Genomic DNA, 21,261 nt, shown 5'->3' with positions numbered 1-21,261 from the left:
GCCCCCTCTTCCAGCAGGCCGCCAGCGCGGCGGTGTTTCCGTGTGACAGAGATGCCGCAGGTTGGCGGCAGCGAAAGGGGGTGTGTGGTTGCTATGGGCGCCCCCTCTTTCTCCCGCTCGCTCTCATCTCTCCCTTTGGTTGAAGTCCCAGCTCAGATTTTGATAAACATATCGTTTTCTCTTTGCCTTCTCCCGTTGTCATGGGAACACGAAAGCCCCCATCTGGCTACCATAGCAACTAAACGAAACCTATTTGGGGTGTGTGTGTGTGTGTGTGCGCCTTAACTCGGTTAAATGGCTTAAAATCCAAAAGGGTGCCCCGCCGGCTCTAACAGGATTATTGATCTGCCACTGGCCTCCTCCCACAGGCCATGCACTTTCACCCAAACCAGGCCACAAACAGCTGACTGCTGTCAGTTTGCTCCGTGTGCATGTGTGTGTGTGTGTGTGTGTGTGTGTGTGTGTGTGTATGTGTGGTTGTGTGTGCACGCCTGCACATGCATGTGTGCCCTCACAGTAGTGCCGTTGGCCTGTGACCTCATATCGGCCTGTTTCTCCTGTTCCCCACAGACTCGGTGGAGGCTACAGTAATAGTATGTGAGCTTGCCGCTCTGTCCCGGCCTTTCTGTCGCTCTGTCTGACTCGGCACTTTATCTACCTCTCTGTGGTTTCCTCTGACTCATTCTCTCTCCTCACTCACGCAGGTGCATCTGCGCGTGCATCTGGACATGCGTCTGCATGCGTTTGCAGTGCCATACAGCACCCAGGCCTTTCGTAGGCAGCGTGGTGCCTCCTCATCTGAGAGCATGCTGAAGTGCTGCTTATCTTAAATTCACATCAGAGAGGAACCCACTGAGACTGTGGGAGGGAGATGGACAGAGAGAGAGAGGGAGAAGGAGCGATAGAGACAGAGAGAGAGTAAGAGAGAAGGGGAGGGAGGGAGAGGGAAGGCAGAGGTCAGGACAGCCAAAGCTGTGCAACGAGGGAGAGAGAGGGAGACATTAGAAGGCCCTGCAGTGGTATAGGGAGTGGAGTAATCCTCAGGACAGGTGGGGGGGGGGGAGTCGTGCACATCCGAAAATGCAAGACGTCCATATGTTCCTTCAGCTGGGGAGGGGGGATCGTGAAGGCTGCGACCCCCGGGCCTGTCTCCGGGGAGAGAGCGAGTCACCGCGGGGTTTCGGCTCCCGGCAGTGCTCCTGGCCCCCGCCGCTCCCAGTCCGAGGCCGTGCAGCACCCCGGAGCGCCAGAACCGCTGAGCGAACCTGGCGTACGCCGTCCGCGAGCCCACGAGCGGTGGGAGGTGGCGGTGGCGGTGACCAAAAGTGGATGTAATGGGTGTAACGGGTGCCGAGCTGATATTAAATTGGGCCTAGCTTCCCAAACGCTGCCCACGCAGCTGTGCTGGGGCCCTCAGCATGGGGCGGTGGAGAGCGGGAGCCGTGTCAGATAATCGGCTAATATCACACCAGCCCCCACCAGCAGGAACAGAAAACAATGCAGAGAACGTGGGTCCCCAGGCCTCCCCCCTGTTTCTGTTACAGAAACCTGCTTACTGTCACTGCTCAGCCTGTCATCCCTCCTGAGCAGGACAATGGGAGAGGGGGAAGGACCACGCGCCCGCACCACAGAGATATTTATATCCGCGCCCTCCGCCAGGGCCGAGCTGGACAGGAAACGGGAGGCACAGTGTCCATCTTGGGGTTCTTTTTTTGCTTTTTTTTTTTTTCCGTCTTCCTGCGACGGCCTCCTCTCCACTGCTGACTTGGCTGGCAGTGATGCGTCCCCACGGTTTTTTCTGTTTTTTTTTTTTTGGGAATCTCTCCCTTCCCTCCCTCCCTCTCTCTCTCCTTCTCTCCCCCGGCCCTCTGTCTCGTTCTCTCCCTCTCTCTTTCTCATCCCCCACTCTCATTCTCCCCCCGCTCTCTCTCTCTCTCTCTCTCTCTCTCTCTCTCTCTCTCTCGCTCTCTGTCCCTCCCTCTCTCTCTCTCTCTGTCCCTCCCTCCCTCTCTCTCTCTCGCTCATTGTCTCGCTCTCCTCTGCCCCCTGAAGACTTTTTCAGATTCAAATGAGTCATTGTTGGTGTTATTGTGCGCGCCGAACACCGCCCCGAGCACCCAGAATACATAAAACTATAATTTATCCCTCTTTTTGTCTTTTGTTCCCTCTCTCCTCTTGTTTCCCCTCCTTTCTGTCTCGTTGCTGTTTTTCTCCCTCCTCGCCTTGCCTTTCTTCCTTTGTCGCTGTCTCTCTTTCGCTCCCTCTCCCTCCTGTCACGCTCTTTCTCTGCACGTATTTTCGGTGCCTCCCGTCCGCACTCATTTCCACGCTCCCCCTCGGGGTGGCGGCGCTTCTGACAGCCGCGGGACACGCTTGCTCAGAGCTCATCAGTTCCCCCCGAGGCGCCGGCCAGCGCAGCGCTCGCTGTCACCACAAGGGGGCAGGCGTGTTCTCTGAGCTCTTGCCGCCGGGTCCTACCTGTTTAATCCCCGGTGCTGTGACACTGGTCCTGTCAAGTTCAGCCAGGCTGTTGAAATGAGAATAATGTGCAAATCGCAGTGGTGAGGGAGCAGGGATGGTAAAGGAGTGGGGTCACCTGTTCTCAGAGCAGCGTCAGGTCTGCTCAGTGTCTGTCCGATATGTCAGTCTTCTTGACGTGGCGCTAAAGGGGTCAGAGTGGATGAAGGGAATGTTCTGTGGCGTGGCTGTGGCGACCATCAGACTGGTCGGTATCACACAGTGTGTGAGCACTAAAGCTTGGCCGTTTTGCATAGTCAGTTGCGGAATAACAGTCTGGTTATAATTAAGGATGAATGTCAATAAGTAGACATTTTGAAGTGTTTTTTTTTTTTAAGTCTTACATTTGCTCATTTTTTTCTCTTTTTTTTTTCTCCCTCTCTCTTTTTGTCGCTGTCTTTCAGAGTCTTCAAGAAGTCTAGCCCCAACTGCAAGGTAAGATACTTATTTTATCTTATCTGGTCTCTCTGCGTGTGTGTGTGTGTGTGTGTGTGTGTGTGTGTGTGTGTGGGTGTGTGTGTGTGTGTAGGTGCGTGTGTGTAGGTGCGTGTGTGTAGGTGCGTGTGTGTAGGTGCGTGTGTGTATGTGTGTGTGTGTGTGTGTGCGTGCGTGCAGATGTATGTGTGTGTGTGTGTGCGCGTGTGTGTGTGCGCGTGTGTGTGTGTGCGTGTGTGTGTGTGTGTGTGTGAGAGAGACACACAGAGGGAGACGTGAGGCAGTGTACATGCCCTGTCCCAGTGGTTCTGTTCCCTGCAGTCTGTCTGTCTCTCTCCCTCTCTCCCTCCTTTCCTCCCTTCTCCTGGATTAGGCCAGCTACCCTCTCACATTGAGCTCACACTCTCCGTCTCTCTCTTTCTCCTCTGCTTTATCACTCCTCTCCTCTCCGTCTCCTTCCCGGGCTCCACTTGGCGTTTTCTTTCTCTCCCACCTCTTTCTTCCTCTCTTCCTTTGTGTCTCCTGGGTGTCTCTTGTTTCCTGTTCTCGTCCCTGCCGCTCTCCTCATCCTTCTTTAATCTCTCTCTCTCTCTCGCTCTGCACCTTCTTTTTCCTCATCCCCATTTCTTTTCTTGCTCTCCACCTCGCTCTTCTCTTCCTCCTCCTTATTCTCTTCCGGCTGTTTGTCTCCCCCTCCCTTTGTCACTGTCCCCTCTCTCTCACTCTGAATACTTTTTTTCTTCATTCCTCTTTGTTATTTGTCTGTTTCCACTTCCCTGTTTCTTCTCCTCTCCTCTTTTCTCTCCCCCACCCACCTCTCTCTCCTTCTCTCCATTTCTCTCTTCCGCCCTCATCTCCATCTCTCTCCTCTCCTTTTCTCCTCCTGTCTCCCTCTCTCCCTCTCTCCCCCTCTCCCTGATGGAGGGGGCAGTGTGTGTGGAGGATGTGTTCTGTGATGTGACCCCTCCGAGGCAGATAGTCTTCAGGAAAGGAGTGCCGCACCTAGGGGTCAGTATCACATGGGCGGGCCGAGGGCTGCCTGTGAGCACTCTGTGTGTGTGTGTGTGTGTGTGTGTGTGTGTGTGTGTGTGTGTGTGTGTGTGTGTGTGTGTGTGTGTGTGAGCCGTTTCAGGAGTGAGCTGCCTGCGTGCGTCACTGCGCTGTGTGTGAGGGATTGGCAGTACTTTGTGTTTCTGCCCGTACGTGATTACAAGCGCCGCAAGATCAGATGGTGTTAGTTTGTAGGTTTCTAGGGGTAACTGCTTTGTGGAAGTAGGTCTCTCTCTTTCTCTTTAAACCAGTGAAAATTTAAGCAGACTGAACGGCGCAGTTGTTAAAAGGATTGCAAAACTTATAGTAATCGATTCTGTAAAATTTAAGTAAGTCTCATTTCAGTCTGATCATTTGCATTATTCGTCAATACCAGGTGGTTCCTCACACTGATCTGTGGCCCTAGTAGGGCTGCCGGTATGAATGGTACAATGGAACAAATGGTGTTTGTTCATAAGGTGGAAATTCCTAATTTGAGAGAAAATGTTGAGCTGTGTTTTTCAGTACAGGTGCTGAGCTGTATTGTATTTTTGAATAGGACTGCATCTCTCTCTGTGCCTCTCTCTTATCACGGTGAGCACACACATACATAGAATCATTTGTTTTCCTTCTCTCCCTGTGTACAGCTCACAGTCTACCTGGGGAAGAGAGACTTTGTGGATCATCTAGACCATGTGGACCCAGTGGGTAAGAGTCTGGCGGGGGTTCCGATGGGTTTCTCCTGCACAGTCGGGCTGACTGATGGCCTGTACCTGTCTCTGGCTCTCAGGTCTCCGTCCTGTGTAGCGCACGGCCTTCTATTTTGTGATTGATGTCATCGTTTTGTTTGCTTAGGCTCGCACCCAGCACCCCTTTGTGTGTCTCTCCCTGTGTTGCCGTGGCAATGCGTCCCGTGGGAAAGGCACAAATGCTGTCTCCCTGGAGGGAACCAGAATCCCGCTAATTAGGGATTGGGGAATTTTCACAGTGGCACCCACGTCAGCTTACAAGCTGCACATGCAAAACACCCGCACGCGAGCAGTAGGGCTGAGTATGCGCAACTGCAACAACAGAGGACATAGATACATGCACAGAATGTGCAGTTATTGTGTACGTACCAGATGTGTGCGCTGTACAGAGATGGACAGCTCATAATCGGTCATGTCACCCTCTGTGTGCTGCAGTAGAAAACTCTGGCCTCATAAATCAAAGGAACTTTTAAACAGTATGAAAAACATGTGGTATCCATATTAAAGATGCACTTCAGATCATTGGCTTTATGAAATATTAGTCAACTTAATATTTTGTGCCTGATGGAGTAGTCTTTTTTCATGTGTAAAGTGTGTAAACTTCACCACAACATTAACGATAATGAACACTGAACATGGTGAAACTACAGTATAAGCCTGTCAGCCTATACACGTGTAACTGTACGCATGTAATTTTTCTCTGTACTTGGTGGGGGGGGGGACAAATGTTCTGACATTTGGGTAACAGAATGGCAGATGGTTGAGACTCAGCTATCAGTATCGGCCCTGAAAATCTCCTGTCAGCGCACCCTGAAACCACATACTCGTGAAGTTCCCAGACAGACCGCTGAAGTGTGGAGATGTTCACCACACCATATGGTTCACAAAATCAGATCAGCGCTCAGCACCAGTGTGCAAGTTTTCTTCCTCATACTGTACCCATGTCCTTGCTAAACAAAATTCACTGCATCACAGACTGTATAATACTGTGTGTTTTGTCAATGTGTGCTGTCTCATTCACATTCCCTCACAAACCCTTCTCTTTCTCTCTCTTGCTCTCTAGATGGAGTGCTTCTGATTGATCCAGAATACCTGAAAGACAGAAAAGGTATAACAATATGATGGTCTGTTCTTTGTTCTGAAAGTCCCTCTGGTAAACGTAGACCAAGGACACTCTTATCAGTCTTATTGGTTCCATGTGTTCTTGTATTAACCTGCCCCTTTTTCCTTTTTATTTTCCTTCCTCACCTTGTTCATCCTCTTATCTTTTCTCCTCCCTTGCTCTCTGTCACCACCCCCCGTCCCCTCCCAACCCCCGGCAGTGTTCGTGACCCTGACATGTGCATTTCGGTACGGGCGGGAGGACCTGGATGTGCTGGGCCTGTCGTTTCGGAAGGACCTCTACATCTCCACCTTCCAGGCCTTCCCCCCACTCCCCGAGGAGCGTAAGCCGCTCAGCCGCTTGCAAGAGAGGTTGCTGAAGAAGCTGGGCCAGCACGCACACCCCTTCAACTTCACTGTGAGTGCACTGCGGGTTACACTGCGCACCCCTTCAACTTCACTGTGAGTGCACTGCGGGTTACACTGCGCACCCCTTCAACTTCACTGTGAGTGCACTGCGTATGACACTACACACCCCTTCAGCTTCACTGTGAGTGCACTGCGGGTTACACTGCGCACCCCTTCAACTTCACTGTGAGTGCACTGCATATGACACTACACACCCCTTCAGCTTCACTGTGAGTGCACTGCGGGTTACACTGCGCACCCCTTCAACTTCACTGTGAGTGCACTGCGTATGACACTGCGCACCCCTTCAGCTTCACTGTGAGTGCACTGCATATGACACTGCGCACCCCTTCAACTTCACTGTGAGTGCACTGCGGGTTACACTGCGCACCCCTTCAACTTCACTGTGAGTGCACTGCGTATGACACTGCGCACCCCTTCAGCTTCACTGTGAGTGCACTGCAATGACATTATCCATTGTGTCTTCTCTGTGGCATGCAGGGTGTGAGTTTGCCTTATTTAGTCAGTGTTCCTGTTTCAGATCCCTCAGAACCTACCCTGTTCAGTCACCTTGCAGCCCGGACCGGAGGACACAGGCAAGGTACGGTAACACTGTCCGCTACATTCACAGTGAGCTCTCACACACTGTATATACGCAGCCTGTGATAGCTGCACTCATGGAGCGCACACTCGCACACAATACACTCTTACTTAGATTATTTGCTCAGATGTAATCCAGTGCTTTTAATTTTGATGTTACACGCTTCATTAAGCCCTTTGTTAATATACTTGAGGCAGGAATTTAAGTGAGTGATAGAGGAACCTTCCTGAAGGATCCAGCAGCAGTGGGATTCTGACGCAGATCTCTGAAACGCCAGTGATGTATCGATTACAGCACATGCTGCTTTCACCCATTCACACAAACGGTCTCGCCTGTTTTTCCTCATTCGCCCCCTAGTGGTGGAATCGGCAACCTGCTACCAGCAGAACTGCAGAATTGCTAAGCCTTTTGACATAATATAAATACACCTGTTCAGACTTCACTTCTCACATCTTGACAAATCCATCACCCAGTGCCCAGTATCTAATTACTGCACCCACTAAGTGAAATCTGATCAAGTGGAGTATGGGAGTGTGATGCAAGTCCGCAGGCGCTTGTGAAGTGTTGTTTTGAACCATATGAACATATGTCTGATATAAGATAATGGCACTCTTACAGATCAGTGTTAGACTATATGCATGTTACCACTGTGAACGGGATATATGCACATGTGTGTGTGTGTACACATGCACCCAATACACACATACACATACTCATATAAACAGGAATTATTAGACTAAATCATCTGTGTCATGTTTTGAGGTTTTCACTGTCTCTCACCTGCTGTCCCTCCTTTTTTCACTTTTCTTTTCCCACTCCCTGTCTGCTCATCCTCTCCCTCTTGCTCTTTTTCTGTCTGTCTCTCTCTGTCTTTCTTTTCTTTTCTCAGGCATGTGGGGTAGATTTCGAGGTCAGAGCTTTTTGTGCCAAATCTGTGGAAGAGAAGATTCACAAGAGGTAGTGCAGCTTCTGTCCTCGAAAGCAGTCGTGCTCTGGCTGTGTGTGTGTGTGTGTGTGTGTGTGTGTGTGTGTGTGTGCGCGCGCACGTATCTGTGTGTGTGTCTGTGTTCACATGTGTAGTGTGTGTGTGGCTGTGTGTCTCTGTGTGTGAGTGGTAGGGGGATCCCTGTGCAGCTGATTATGAGGAAAGTGCAGGTATGACTTGGAGTACTGGATATGTCAGTATATTCGTGTGTGCGCTGCAGGAACTCGGTGCGGCTGGTGATCAGGAAGGTGCAGTATGCCCCGGAGAAGCCAGGGCCGCAGCCCATGGTGGAGACCACCCGCAGCTTCCTCATGTCCGACCGCTCCCTGCATCTGGAGGCCTCGCTGGACAAAGAGGTACAGCACAGAGGGCCAACGTGCCATGCCCTTCCCTGCCCTGCCCTGCTGCACCATTCCCTGCCCTGCCACGCCCTGCCCTGCCCTGCCACACCTTGCCACGCCCTGCCCTGCCCTGCTGCACCATTCCCTGCCCTGCCCTGCCCTGCCCTGCCACGCCCTGCCCTGCCCTGCCCTGCCACGCCCTGCCCTGCCCTGCCCTGCCCTGCCACACCTTGCCACGCCCTGCCCTGCCCTGCCCTGACATGCCCTGCCCTGCCCTGACACGCCCTGCCCTGCCCTGCCCTGACACGCCCTGCCCTGCCCTGCCCTGCCCTGCCACACCTTGCCACGCCCTGCCCTGCCCTGCCCTGACACGCCCTGCCCTGCCCTGCCCTGCCCTGCCCTGCCCTGCCACGCCCTGCCACGCCCTGCCCTGCCCTGCTGCACCATTCCCTGCCCTGCCCTGCCCTGCCCTGCCCTGCCCTGCCACACCCCGCCCTGCCCTACTGTGCCCTTTCTTGCCACGCCCTGCCCTGCCCTGCCCTGCCCTGCCCTGCCCTGCCACGCCCTGCCACGCCCTGCCCTGCCCTGCTGCACCATTCCCTGCCCTGCCCTGCCCTGCCCTGCCCTGCCCTGCCACACCCCGCCCTGCCCTACTGTGCCCTTTCTTGCCACGCCCTGCCCTGCCCTGCCCTGCCCTGCCCTGCCCTGCCACGCCCTGCCACGCCCTGCCCTGCCCTGCTGCACCATTCCCTGCCCTGCCCTGACACGCCCTTCCCTGCCCTGCCCTGCCACACCCCGCCCTGCCCTACTGTGCCCTTTCTTGCCACGCCCTTCCCTGCCACGCCCTTCCCTGCCTCACCACATCATTGGCTCTCAACACTCAACCTGGAGATGAGACATGTCAATTGAACTCTGTTAATTAGGTTTGATTGAGCTACCAAATGATCACTGATCTGATACTGACTGTTGGGTAACTCTTGTTGGTTTTTTTCGTTACAGACATTGGTTTGTGGAGGAAACAAATAACAAAGTTACTCCTCTGCATAAGAGTCCCATAAACAAGTCTGTAATACACACAAAGACTCAGCTTAATTGATTAATTGCAATACTTCAGTGTGGCATGGAACAATTAAATAGTCATTTAACCTCAATTAATCATGCATAATTGAGACCACTTTACTGAGAGTATGTATGGGCTGGAAATTCATGATATTATATTGAACAATTTGATCTTCACGCAAGCACAAACACATTCTCTCAACAGCTCATATCGGTCATCAAGAATCTGTAACAGTGAAGGCTAAATTATACAATGTCAAATAAATATTAGTTTGCTGCTAACTGATAAGTTAATCCCTATATATATATAGAGATCAGTTGGAGTGAAAGACCACTACTTTAGCTCCCCAAAACCAGCACTGAGAATCTGTGCCCTACACTACATCACTGTAAAATAAATCTCTTCAGTTTCACACAGGCATCACCTGGCTCTGGCACGTAGTCATATTGGAGTCACTTGTGCTTTGCTTGCTGGGAAATGTAGTTCGTTACTGAAACAACGTTACATATTACTTGGCCAGCGAGCAGAAGGCCTTTAATCAGTGTGAAACCACAGGCACACCACATGTGACACCTAAGGGGTACATCAGAACAGCAACAGGCTGGAATTCAGGTGCTGTAGGTGAAAGGGCAGTGGAGGAGCTCAGAAATCTGCGGGGGCACAGGTACGGTGAGCACGGGTTAATCCTGGCTTTCATTCATACATTCAGCCCAGAGCAAACCCGCAGGGATCCCGCTACCAATTTGAATAGTGTGAAGCCCACGAGACTTTCTGCTCTTCATACAGGACGGTTCATGTAATTACCCCCCCCCCCCCTCTCTCTCTCTCATCTCCCTCTCTCCGTCTCTCAGCTCTATTACCACGGGGAGCCCATCAGCGTGAACGTCCACGTCACCAACAACTCCACCAAAACTGTCAAGCGTGTCAAAATCTCCGGTGAGAGAAGGACGAGATGCTCCGTACCCTCCTCTCCTTTCCTTTTACAGCGCTCTGTCTGTCTTTCTGTCCCTCTCTCCTTCCTGTTTTGCAGTCAGTGTTTCTGTGCTGGCCTGCCTGTGTCTGTGTGCTTGGTCCGTCGGCATCCCACATGGTTTGGTTTGGCATTAACCAAGCAGAATATTATTCTCATTGTCCCTGTGTGTGCTTGCTAATGTTATATATGTTCAAGGACACAGTTTTATCCAGCAGAATTCAAGTACCACAGTGGCTGCTTTGGACCGATGCAGCGTCTTAATAATGGATTGTGTATATATAGCGCCCTTCAGGGATCTCAGAATTCTTTTCATCTCTTTTCCTTGCCATTGTGGTTGAACACCTTGCCTTCCATCTCTCAGAAAACACGCATAATGTAATATCCTGTTTTTATATGTTTTATATGTTTTTGAATCCAACACCCACCAAGCACAAACGCATCACATTAATCTTGTCACATCACAGCTGCAGTGTAGCATGAGAGATTAGCCATAGCATTGCCTAATGGTAAAGCTTCCATGGTTAAAAATGCGACTTTTGTACTAGACCACCACTGTCAGAACAGACCAGAATAGTTTTATGGCTTTAAATCAGACAGAGTTGTGTATGTGTGTCCTTGGGTCAGCATGCTTATGTGAGTGTGAGTGTGTGTGCCTGTTTATGCATGTGTGTGTGTGAGCGCATGAGTGTGTCTCCATGTTTGTGTGTGTGTGTGTCCTGCAGTGCTCCCAGCCCCAGTAACCCTGCACCCTGTCCCCTCTCTCCTCACAGTGCGGCAGTACGCTGATATCTGCCTGTTCAGCACTGCACAGTACAAATGCCCCGTGGCACAGGTGGAGGCCGAGTGAGTAACCTTCTGCCCCCTCCAAACACCACTCTCCCCTCTGGGTTCCTCCCGCTCCTCCACCTCTTCCTTCCTCTCACTCTGGCCCTCAGACTTTCTCCCTCTTTCTCTCTCCCTCACTCCCATCCTGTCTTCCCTTCTTTCCAAATCCCCTTTTCCTGTCTCTGCTTAAAAAACAGTGGGGTTGCGTCTGAGAATTTGACGATTGAGTGCGCACCAGTGGTATCTTCCAGAAGTCTGTCTGTCATTAGCCAATCGCACACAGAAAAGAATCTGCCACACAGTCCTTCTTTACTTCCTGTTATGTCATTGCTGCTTGGCTCCACCCACTTGATTCTAGCTGTTCCTGCTCGTTTACCCCTTACAGTTCATCCTGGCCAATCAGCTTTCTTCTACCATTAAAGCCCCATTGAATCAAACAAGCCTCTGCTCCTCTGGTTGCAGGTCTGTAGTCCTCTTCCATACCAGACAAATGTAATGTCAGGACCCACCCCCCCACTCATATATGTTGTTGTTGGCTAAGCTAATTGACTCCTCCCCTTTGCTTTATGGCTCCTCCCCTTTGTCCCCTCCCCATTGGCCAGTCCCTGTGCACGACCTAGCGTTGTCACAGCAGTTGTTCTCTCTCAGTGCTGCAGGTGGCAGATGTTGTGATGCACTCCTGTGACACCTACATCAAGTCTGTGGGCCACATGGCCTGCCGGTGAGTATGGTCTAGGCCCCATACTGCCAAGCCCCTCCAAAACATTAGGACTGCCCCTGTGCCCCCCAGATACCAACCCCAAATAATCCAGGACCCTGTCACGGCCATGATCTGAGAACCCCCCCCTGAAGTGAAGGACTCCTCTGCAGGGAAACACTGGAGTCTCAGACTCTGAGTATACCTCATGTCTCTGCATCGCTCTGGTTGGTTCCCCTCTCTCCCAATGGCTCTGGTTTTGCCCCCCGCAGCTCTTTTAACACCCTTGTTGCCTATTGATGCCCTGCAACCCAATTTATGGCTGTTTCACTCACACCCTCACCCCAACCCCTTCGCTGACCCCAACCCCCTGCCCCTAAGCATGCTCATGTGGTGCATGATCACACCCTCACACATAATAGGAACGCCAGAAGGGACTGTGTGCTAGCCCATTGGTCTGAAAATTTGTGTATTTTATTCCTCCAGAAATATCCATTGTAAAGATGCCTTTTTCAAAATTGTATAATCTGAAATTCTGCAAACTCTGACAGACTGATATTGTAGCCACCGGCTGACAGTGTGACTCTGAGACAGTTGAAACGCCTCAAAGTTTCGCTGCCAGTGGCAACGTGGATTCCCATGTTGAATCGGGTCTGGCCTCAGGACAGTGTAACGTCGGAGGCGGGCCCTGGGGTATGATGTGGACCGTTTTGTCCCCTCCCCTCCACAGTGACCAAGTGTCCCCCAGCTCTACGTTCTGCAAGGTGTACACTCTCACCCCCATGCTGAGCAACAACCGGGAGAAGAGGGGCCTGGCACTGGACGGGAAGCTAAAACACGAGGACACCAACCTGGCCTCCAGCACCATGTGAGAACAGCCCCTGTGCACTGCCTGCACCCGCTGCATTACACTGCATGTAATAAACTACACTATTTCACTATATTACACTGTGTTACGCTACATTACACTGCCTTACACTACATTACAGGGCATTACAACTGCATTACACTGTATTACACTACATTACACTACATTACACTGCCTTACACTACATTACAGGGCATTACAACTGCATTACACTGCATTACACTGCATTACACTACATTACAGGGCATTACAACTGCATTACAACTGCATTACACTGCTTCTCCAAGCTTCACCCATAGTGCATTGCAGTGCCAGAGAATTTCCAGAGCTAAGCTACGTCTCTCCACCCTGCAGTCATAGGACTGTATTTCAGTGAGCAGGGATGTTTAAAGCATCAATATTCGTACTAATTTTTGACTGCTTGTAATACTTTTGTACTTTGTGTCAATTTTTGTCTGAAATGTTTTATATTTTAAATGTTGTGACAACAGCGCCGAATAAATTACAGAAAGCATCTGCGATTTGAAGTTGTTGCTTGCTGCATAGTTTAGTGGGTATCCTGATCAAGTGTAGGAGCCTGTTTCACAGCACTCTGCACTCTGCTTCATGTCTGCATTCCTCCTCGCTTTGACGTCTGAGTGTTTTATTGCCCCTCGGCACTCAATTAGAATTAAGTGGGTACTTGATTTCAGGCTCACAAGAACGAGTCGGCATTTCTACCCTCTCAGCATGAGCTTTGGAGTGCGCTCAGTTTGCTGTCCTGGGCCAATTTAGCCATTGATATTTCTGCAGGGCGATGCCCCTCTGCACTGCTGCTCTGTGAATCTGGTCCCCAGCATGTGCTGCGAGCTTTTTCAGCCCAGAGAGAGGGAGGAATGTGGCTACATGCATCCTGTGGTTTATAGGAAAATCTGCTGTGGAGCTGGTTACTGAACCACAACAGGATTTGAGATGAGCTCATTTTATTGCCTAATAGTAATATAAAGGCTCTTTGGTGTGGACCTTTGCTTAGTAAAGATGAGGAGCAGAATATGTCTGTGAAGGTGGGGTTGGATTATGCTTCAAATCTTATTACTGGTGGTGGCAACTCAGTTTCCCCTTAGGGATCATTGAAATACATTGTTTTGTATTCTGTTCTGCTCTAGTGTTGAGAACTTTGTCTCTCTCTCTCTTTCTCTAATGTGCCACAGAGTGAAGGACGTGTCCAACAAGGAGGTTCTGGGTATTCTGGTGTCTTACAGAGTCAAAGTCAAACTGGTCGTTTCACGTGGCGGGTAAGTGTGTGTGTATCTGAGGGTGTGTGTGTGTGTGTGTGTGGATGTGGGGTGGGGGGGGGTGGTTATATTGTCACAAACACGCATGTGTACACACTTGTAGACACTCCTCTCTCTCTCTCTCTCTCTGACACACACTCATACACACTCACACACATACACACACACACACACACACACACACACACACACACACACAGCCTGTTTCTCTGACTGTCTGCCTGCGTGTGGGTGGACATCCTGATTTATGCACAGGTGCAGGGGAGAGTATTCCCTCCTTCAGCTGTGATGGATTTACTGTGATAAATAAGGCTTGTTAAAGGGTACCTTGGGTTATATATGGAACGCGATCAATAGCACTTGGCCTCGCTGTTGACTGTGAAGACATACGTCCAATTGCAGCTTTAAATTTGTTTTAACTCTCTTGGGGGGGTCAATATCTATTTACCTTGCATGTTCCAAATCACTTTAAACAAGGATGATTGGTACAATATATGCAAGGATGGGTCGAACAATGTTTCATTTGGAATAAATCTGTGAAATTCTGATGTTTCCTGATAACCCAAGGACCTACATATCATTCCAGCACACTCAGTTCTGAATAATATATGACAATGTTAGTACTGTGGTAGAACACTCTGAAATGTGCTTTCACAGGCAGGCAAAGCCTTTAGCATTCTGGAACCTTTAACATTCTAGTTTTCCCTCAGATTGCAGTTCTATAAAAAGAGAGAGTGATTTCCAGCAGTCTGTTATAGGTGTGAAATTGGCCATGTTTCGGGAGCATGTCTCTTGCAGGCTAACTCCGCTGCTGCGTCCTCTCTGTTGGCTTTTTTCTCCTTCTCTAAGGGATGTATCAGTGGAGCTGCCCTTCGTCTTAATGCACCCCAAACCCTCCGACCAGCCGAGTTCCAGGCCGCAGTCAGGTACAGCTCTCTCCCTCTCATTACTGCAAATTAAACCACAGGATGTCTTTGCTCAGCAACATCCATGTAGCTGCTGTGTAAGTTATAATCACAGTGACAGCCAGACACTCGCTAGCCCATGCTTATTCATCCACCACCTGCAGCAGACAAAAAGTGGAGAGAATTCAGTCATGTTGATGTAGAGAAAGAGTTCTTGTTTGGATTTCACATATACCACTCTATCAAACATGTGCACACTTTCCACACATTGTAGCAAGGTACCGTACTGCTTTGGGCAGTTGCCATGGCGTCCTATTTCAGAACCCTCATTGTCTGTGCAGTTGTAATTTGATGGCGCAGATTATTTGAAGTAATATGGTAATTGCAGTTCCTCACGGACAAGCACACATTGTGTTGGATCAGATCCCTGCAGACTTAACTTAAATATGTGATATGAGGTCAATTAGATGGGTTTAGCCGCTCATTCCCGGTAGAGTAATGTGCACTTTCATTGGACACTACATTCAGCTCTCATTCCAGGGTGTTGTTGAAAGGAAGCATGGGGCAATGTCACCTGTTATTTTGTTCCACAGCCATCCCAGAGACAGACGTTCCTGTGGACACCAACCTGATAGAGTTTGAGACGAAGTGAGTGCCTGCACATGTGTGTGTGTGCATAAATGTCTCAGTGTACGTCCATATCTGCACGTGTGTATGCAACTGTGTGTTTGCACATGCCTGTGGGTTTGCATAATTCTACATTTTTGTACATTTGTTTATTTAATTTGCACAAGGAAAAGAAGAGACAAAACCAGACAGATGTGATTAAGGTAATACACATACACAGGGTGAGGGAAGAAGCCCAAAAAGGGGTTGTGAGTTGAGCCTCGCCTGTACCTGTCTCCGTGTTTGCAGGTCTGTGTGTTTGTGCATTTCTGTGTGTTCAGTTTCGCTTGGTCTCAGCAGCTTTACGGATAAGCGTAACACAGTCAGTGAGAATCATTTTAACGCCACGCGCTTCCTGGTTGGGCCTCTGCGAGGGCCGTGAGGGAAATGCCTGCAGAATGCAGATGAATATCAGTAAGCTGGAGAGAAGGCATCTCACAGCCACCAATGAGCCTTTAATGTCTACTGGAATGTTCCTTACAGTAGGACTAATTTGTGTGCAGTGTGTCTTGAATCCACATCATTTGCTTTATGTATCTAAATATTAATTTCATATGTTTAAATAAAAATCACCACAAGTCAGCAAAGCCATGTAAAATATTTACACATGCCGGGTGGATCGTGTAGCCGTCAGTGGTGCTCTCAGATCTGATTTGAATAAACCGTGCCGGATTTGTAGCCTTTATCTGGAATTTGACGGGCTTAAGCCATATCAGACCCCGAAATGTCTGTTGAAAAAACTTGATAGGGCAGACTAAATATTACGCTTGGCATATTTCATGAAAATCAGTGCAGGGGTTTGTGATTACATGGTTTAAATATTTTTCACAAGTTGCAAAATGGCACACAAGTGAAACATTATAAATTGCTGGCGGCGGCCATGTTGCTCAGCCTGCTGTGCTGAGATTTGGTGCACTGTTTGGGTGCAGCCCACAGAACCTGCATGTGAAAATTTGATACTGATGTAAAATTCTGAAGCGCTCACATGTTAGCTAATGCTATATGTGTTTTTTATATATGACAAGGAAAAATGTTTACACAGGATCAATCGAAATATCTATAATGTTAGCTGGATGGAGCATGTCAAGTATAACACAGGTAAAGTGCAAGATATCTGTGCTCCTGTTACTCATTACACCAAAGGATAGGTGAGACTGAGAATTCACACAGAGGTTGGTCGGCTGTTTGAGTTCATTTCCTCAGCATGGTTCAAAGAATCAGGTCATTGGTGTGCACAAGTTATCCACATGGGGGAAATGGCAGTGTATTGCAGTTTGAAAATCCAGGAGTATTGAAAAGCCTGTTTACAGCGACAGAACTATAGTCAAATCCTGCAGGACTCTAGCCAGGTGTTGATGGGAATACTTGTGGTTTGTCCTTTGTAATACCTGAGAAAGGGAGCAATATGCACTTACAGACACCTTATCACTGAAAGAACTATACTGAATTCTCAATCTTGTGTTGGCCAGCCCACTAATGTGAACTGTTTTGCATTATTGCCTGTCAGAAGAGTGGAATTAAGCTACCCATAGTTCATGTGAAGTGCTGTAGTTGCTGTAGTCAGTGTTGTAGCTGTTCTAGAATAAAATTGGTTATAGCTGTCATGGCTGAATTTCCAAAGAGTATACATCTGATTAGAACAAACATGTCACGGCAATGTGGACTTGTAAATTTTTGATCAAACCAAACCTCTTGTAGTATTTCTTTGTTACTGAATGCCAGCCCCATCCTTGGCCTGCTTGTCAGGTCTCTACCAGTTCATTTGGCCTGAGTCATACTGGTTCCTGCTGGGTTCAATGAAAAAGTTGCATTGGCGTCTGGTTCTGGCAGGACATGGGCAGTATTAAGTTTCTTTTATATTTACTGTTTGTGGTGGTGAAGTTTGTGCTGCAGCGATCTTTTCTTGTGCCAGTTAAGTAGCATGTTTAAGGTCTCCCCCTGCTTGAAAATTGGGCATAACTCCCTCACACCTTCACACCACAGACCCCCAGTGGAGTTCCAGGGTCTCCTTCCATCGTCATGTTCTAACCTTCTCTTTTCTGTCCATCACCTTCTCTCTGTCCCTCCCCTTCTTCCTCTTTCACTCCCTCTCCCTCTCCCCCCACCCCTCTTACTCCCTCTCTTTCTGCCACCTGTTTATCTTCCTCCCTTTCTCTGTCATCCACTCCTCTGTCTCTTTCTCCCTCTCTCATAGTAACTACTCTCAGGATGACGACTTCGTTTTTGAGGACTTCGCCCGTCTGCGGCTGAAAGGAATGAAGGATGACAAGGATGAGGACGACCACTTCTGCTAAGCTTCCCCTCCCCCCAAGCAGGCAGGCAGCCAATAGGGGGGTGCGAGGGGAGGGGGGTGTGAGGGGCGTGGTCAATAGCCAGTGGGCCAATGTAATTAAGTGGGTGTGGTCACGTTGTTTTTAAAAGCCCCGTCGCTCTTCACTCCATTCCCATTCTTGCATATGCGATGGCGTTGTGGAATTGTCTCGGCTTTGCAGAGCTTACCAGAGCACATGCGAGAAACGGAGAGAGAGAGAGACAGGGGGGATTATGGGGAAGAGCATGACCATCACTGTCAATTTCAGAACATTATCGGCTGGGAGGGGGGAGGGGAATGGGTGGGGGACAGGCATGGTTAAGGGGAGATTTTTTTTGTTCCTTCATTTTTTGAGGTCCCACTTTATATTAAGTGGGCAATATACCTATGTAATTACATAAGTACCATGTAATTTTGTTTTAAGAATGCATTGTTACTCAGTAACTAATGTGGAACACGAGTTTGCAGTTAATTTAAGTACACCTTCTTTCATTAACTATAACCCTTTCCCTAACCCTACCTCTAACCTTAACCTCAGTGCATAACCTAACCTCAAGCTCAGTCTTTTTATGTAATTACAAAACTTGCATAGCAGTTACACAGTACTTCCCTGCAGATGCGTACGTCACTTACGTATACATATATATATATAAAAGACTTGTACATGTGTAATTACTGTGCATTTAGGGTGTACTTTGCGCCCACTTAATGGAAAGTGTGGCCTTGTCATCAGAGGAGATCCAGTAAGCAAAGCATCAGCAACACGGAAGACCACAAAGGAAGCGGGAATATTTTCACCTTTTTTCCCCCCCACCATCCGTCTGTGACTTTTTCGAATGTTTGTATAGAACTTACAGACTCACCCACGACGACTCCGCAGAGAGGAAGAGGAAGACTAGAGGCAGGCACTGAGATGCAGAGAGGGGGAAAAGGGGGGGGGTATGGCTGAGTACGCCAGCCCCGAGCCCCGTGCTCGCACTTGCAGACACACCTTCAAACACCGTGCAGGCGGGCGACGCTCTCAGGCAGCCCGTTCAAGGATGCATGACTAATGGTGCCGTGTGAGGGGTTTTTTTTTTCATTTTTTATTTTCCTGTACAATTTTCCTTGTTTCATTTTGAATTTGTGATTTGCCAAAAGTGGACGCTTCAGGACAAAACAGGTGGGGGACTTGAGACGGTTTGTGACGCTTAGCCGGCCTCGTGCTTGGCGAGACGCCCGCAACGCAGACACGCATACGCACAAACGCCCTCTCGAGCTACCGCGCACCCATCCATTCCAAGTGCACTACTGAACCAGGTCCTGAAACTGACATGAGCTTTGATTTTTGCAGTCTTCTCCAAAAAAAACCCCAAGAAAATGACAAAAACAAAACTATTTTCCAAGTAAGATTTTGTACAAATCCAGCTGTAAGATTAATTAGGCAGAAAGCTCAGTTGTTTCATATTACACCATGGTAAATCAAATTGGAGTCCTCCGGATGTTGATCATGCTAATTACAGAGTCGGAAAATAAAATACAGAAATAAAAAGAGGATCATGTTTTGTGCCAGAGTGTTGTGGCCAGTATGGGTGGCCCTGAATGTGTATATGATTATGTATATAGGTGCTGTAAGAAGGGTCCTGGGCTCCTTGGCGCCCTCTGGTGTTTGTAAGTGTAAGTGCTGCCTCTGTGCCTCAGGTCTGAGTTTTCTTTGCAGTTGCAATTGATTTTTGGTCACGTGTTTTGTTGTTTTTTTTTTTTCGTGACCATACCAGTAAGCCAGCGACCAACACGTCTTCTGATCCATCAAAGAGAGTGGGTTTGGAAAGGGTGGGGGAGGCTGGGGGACAAACAGAGAAATTATAGCTACAATTATTGTTACTGTTACTATTATTATTGTTGTTGTTATAATCACCAGAGATATACAAAAGTTGACATTTTATTTTTTGATTTTAAAATTTTCATTTTATTTTTTATTAAAGGCAAACATGAACTAACCTGAAACTTCCCTGCTGTATTGTCGCACGCTGTATATTTCATTCCTGTTTAAATATGAGGATGCTCTGGCCTCTGACTGAGCCCGGTGTACATAGCTCTGTAGTCCTGAGCACTGCAGTCAACAGACAGCACAGTGTACATAGTTCAGGGCAATCTTGCATTGCTGCACTGTAGTGGATAGCAAGCAGCTCAGTATATTGCTGTGGTGCATAGTAGGAGGGTTTCCTAACCCTGGTTCTGCAGGGCTGGGATGTAACTCAAGGAACCGAGGAGAAATAGTTCAGTCACAGTGGCGATTAGTTGTAGCTAGCAGACACATACAGTTGGAGTTCATTACCACAAGGGACAGAGATGGGAGTGGGATTGTTAACACTTGGCTAGTTTATCAGATCGGTTTTCACTGTGCATGACCAGATTCTTACCTTGTACAGAAGAGACAGGGGTGGTTTTTCATGAAATTTTAAACTAAATTTTAACCTAATCTTGGGTTTAACACCCCCCCCCCCTTCCAGAAAAGGGTGAAACCAGGTCAGAACTGGACAAAAATGAGAAATTTTTGTTCGCCTAATAACTCGGTGATGAGCACCCCCTGCATACAGTACAACACACTGGATTCAACAAGTTTCTCTCTTCAATTCAAGATTTTCATGTTTTGAGAATGACAACCAAGATTGTTTTTAACTGATAGTGAATTTCAGTGTGTTGGCCATGAATCACTGGTGAAAATTCACAAACTGTCCATGCTTTTCGAGGTTTGATGTTTTTCTTTTAATGTTTACATACAGTATGTGCGTTAGACATACATGTGCATAAACACAGATGCCAAATGAGGGGATGACATGTTAATTTTAGCCCAAGGGGTTGGGTCACAGCTGCAGTGGTTATAAAGAGTTGTGTTACCCCCAGCAAACGTCTCTGTGAAATTGTGACAAAGGCTATAATGTTGCAGAAATGCAGCGATGTTGTGTTAGCCGGTAAAATTTCTTCCAGACAATACAAAATGCTTTTTTCTTTTGTTTTCTTTTTTTTAATCAGTGCTGGTTGTTTGAATTGTCTGTAAACAAGTCAAGTAAATCTTAGCTCTCATCAGATTAAATTGGAGTACCAGAGAAGACACCACATACAATCATGTCAGTTTATCACATACCAAGTCAGTTACTTTATAAGGACAGTTTAAGCTACTATTACAATAACTACTACTAAAATTGAAAGTAAAAAAAGAAAACTGAACTACTACCTGGTAATTTAATTAATTCACAATAAAGGACAATTTTGGGGAAAAAAGTATATTGATATTAAGAAAACCAAGATACTGTATAAGCAATATGTTATTTTAGTCAAGAAAATGGAACAAAAATGACAATGAAAAATGAAAAAAGCATTTTTAAAAATGACAAACAAAAAATTGGAAAAAATCTATGTTGCTTCTTTATTTTGTACTGCATTTTAGAAAAGGTTTAAAACAAGAAAAAACAGTTAACATACAAAATGGTTTCTGAGTTTGTTTATTTCTGTGTGTGTGTGTGAGTGAGAGAG

At 48.1% G+C, this 21,261-nt stretch overlaps 1 protein-coding gene across 1 annotated transcript in view; it reads left to right on the top strand.

The window, feature by feature from the left end:
- arrb2b (arrestin, beta 2b) overlaps positions 1-20,821 on the top strand; it is a 38,139-nt gene extending 17,318 nt beyond the window's left edge. The window contains exons 2-15 of the mRNA XM_036547790.1: positions 2,922-2,952; positions 4,629-4,689; positions 5,794-5,838; positions 6,053-6,249; positions 6,781-6,840; positions 7,730-7,797; positions 8,046-8,181; positions 10,078-10,162; positions 10,970-11,042; positions 12,452-12,589; positions 13,780-13,863; positions 14,713-14,789; positions 15,362-15,416; positions 17,629-20,821. Of these exons, the coding sequence (XP_036403683.1) occupies positions 2,922-2,952; positions 4,629-4,689; positions 5,794-5,838; positions 6,053-6,249; positions 6,781-6,840; positions 7,730-7,797; positions 8,046-8,181; positions 10,078-10,162; positions 10,970-11,042; positions 12,452-12,589; positions 13,780-13,863; positions 14,713-14,789; positions 15,362-15,416; positions 17,629-17,728 (1,210 nt within the window). The 3' untranslated portion in view covers positions 17,729-20,821. The remainder of the gene's footprint in view (positions 1-2,921; positions 2,953-4,628; positions 4,690-5,793; positions 5,839-6,052; positions 6,250-6,780; positions 6,841-7,729; positions 7,798-8,045; positions 8,182-10,077; positions 10,163-10,969; positions 11,043-12,451; positions 12,590-13,779; positions 13,864-14,712; positions 14,790-15,361; positions 15,417-17,628) is intronic.
- The last annotated feature ends 440 nt before the right edge of the window (positions 20,822-21,261 follow it).

Source organism: Megalops cyprinoides, chromosome 16, assembly GCF_013368585.1.
Source record: "Megalops cyprinoides isolate fMegCyp1 chromosome 16, fMegCyp1.pri, whole genome shotgun sequence".
Lineage (NCBI taxonomy): Eukaryota > Metazoa > Chordata > Actinopteri > Elopiformes > Megalopidae > Megalops > Megalops cyprinoides.
This window is presented reverse-complemented; position numbering and strand designations above follow the sequence as displayed.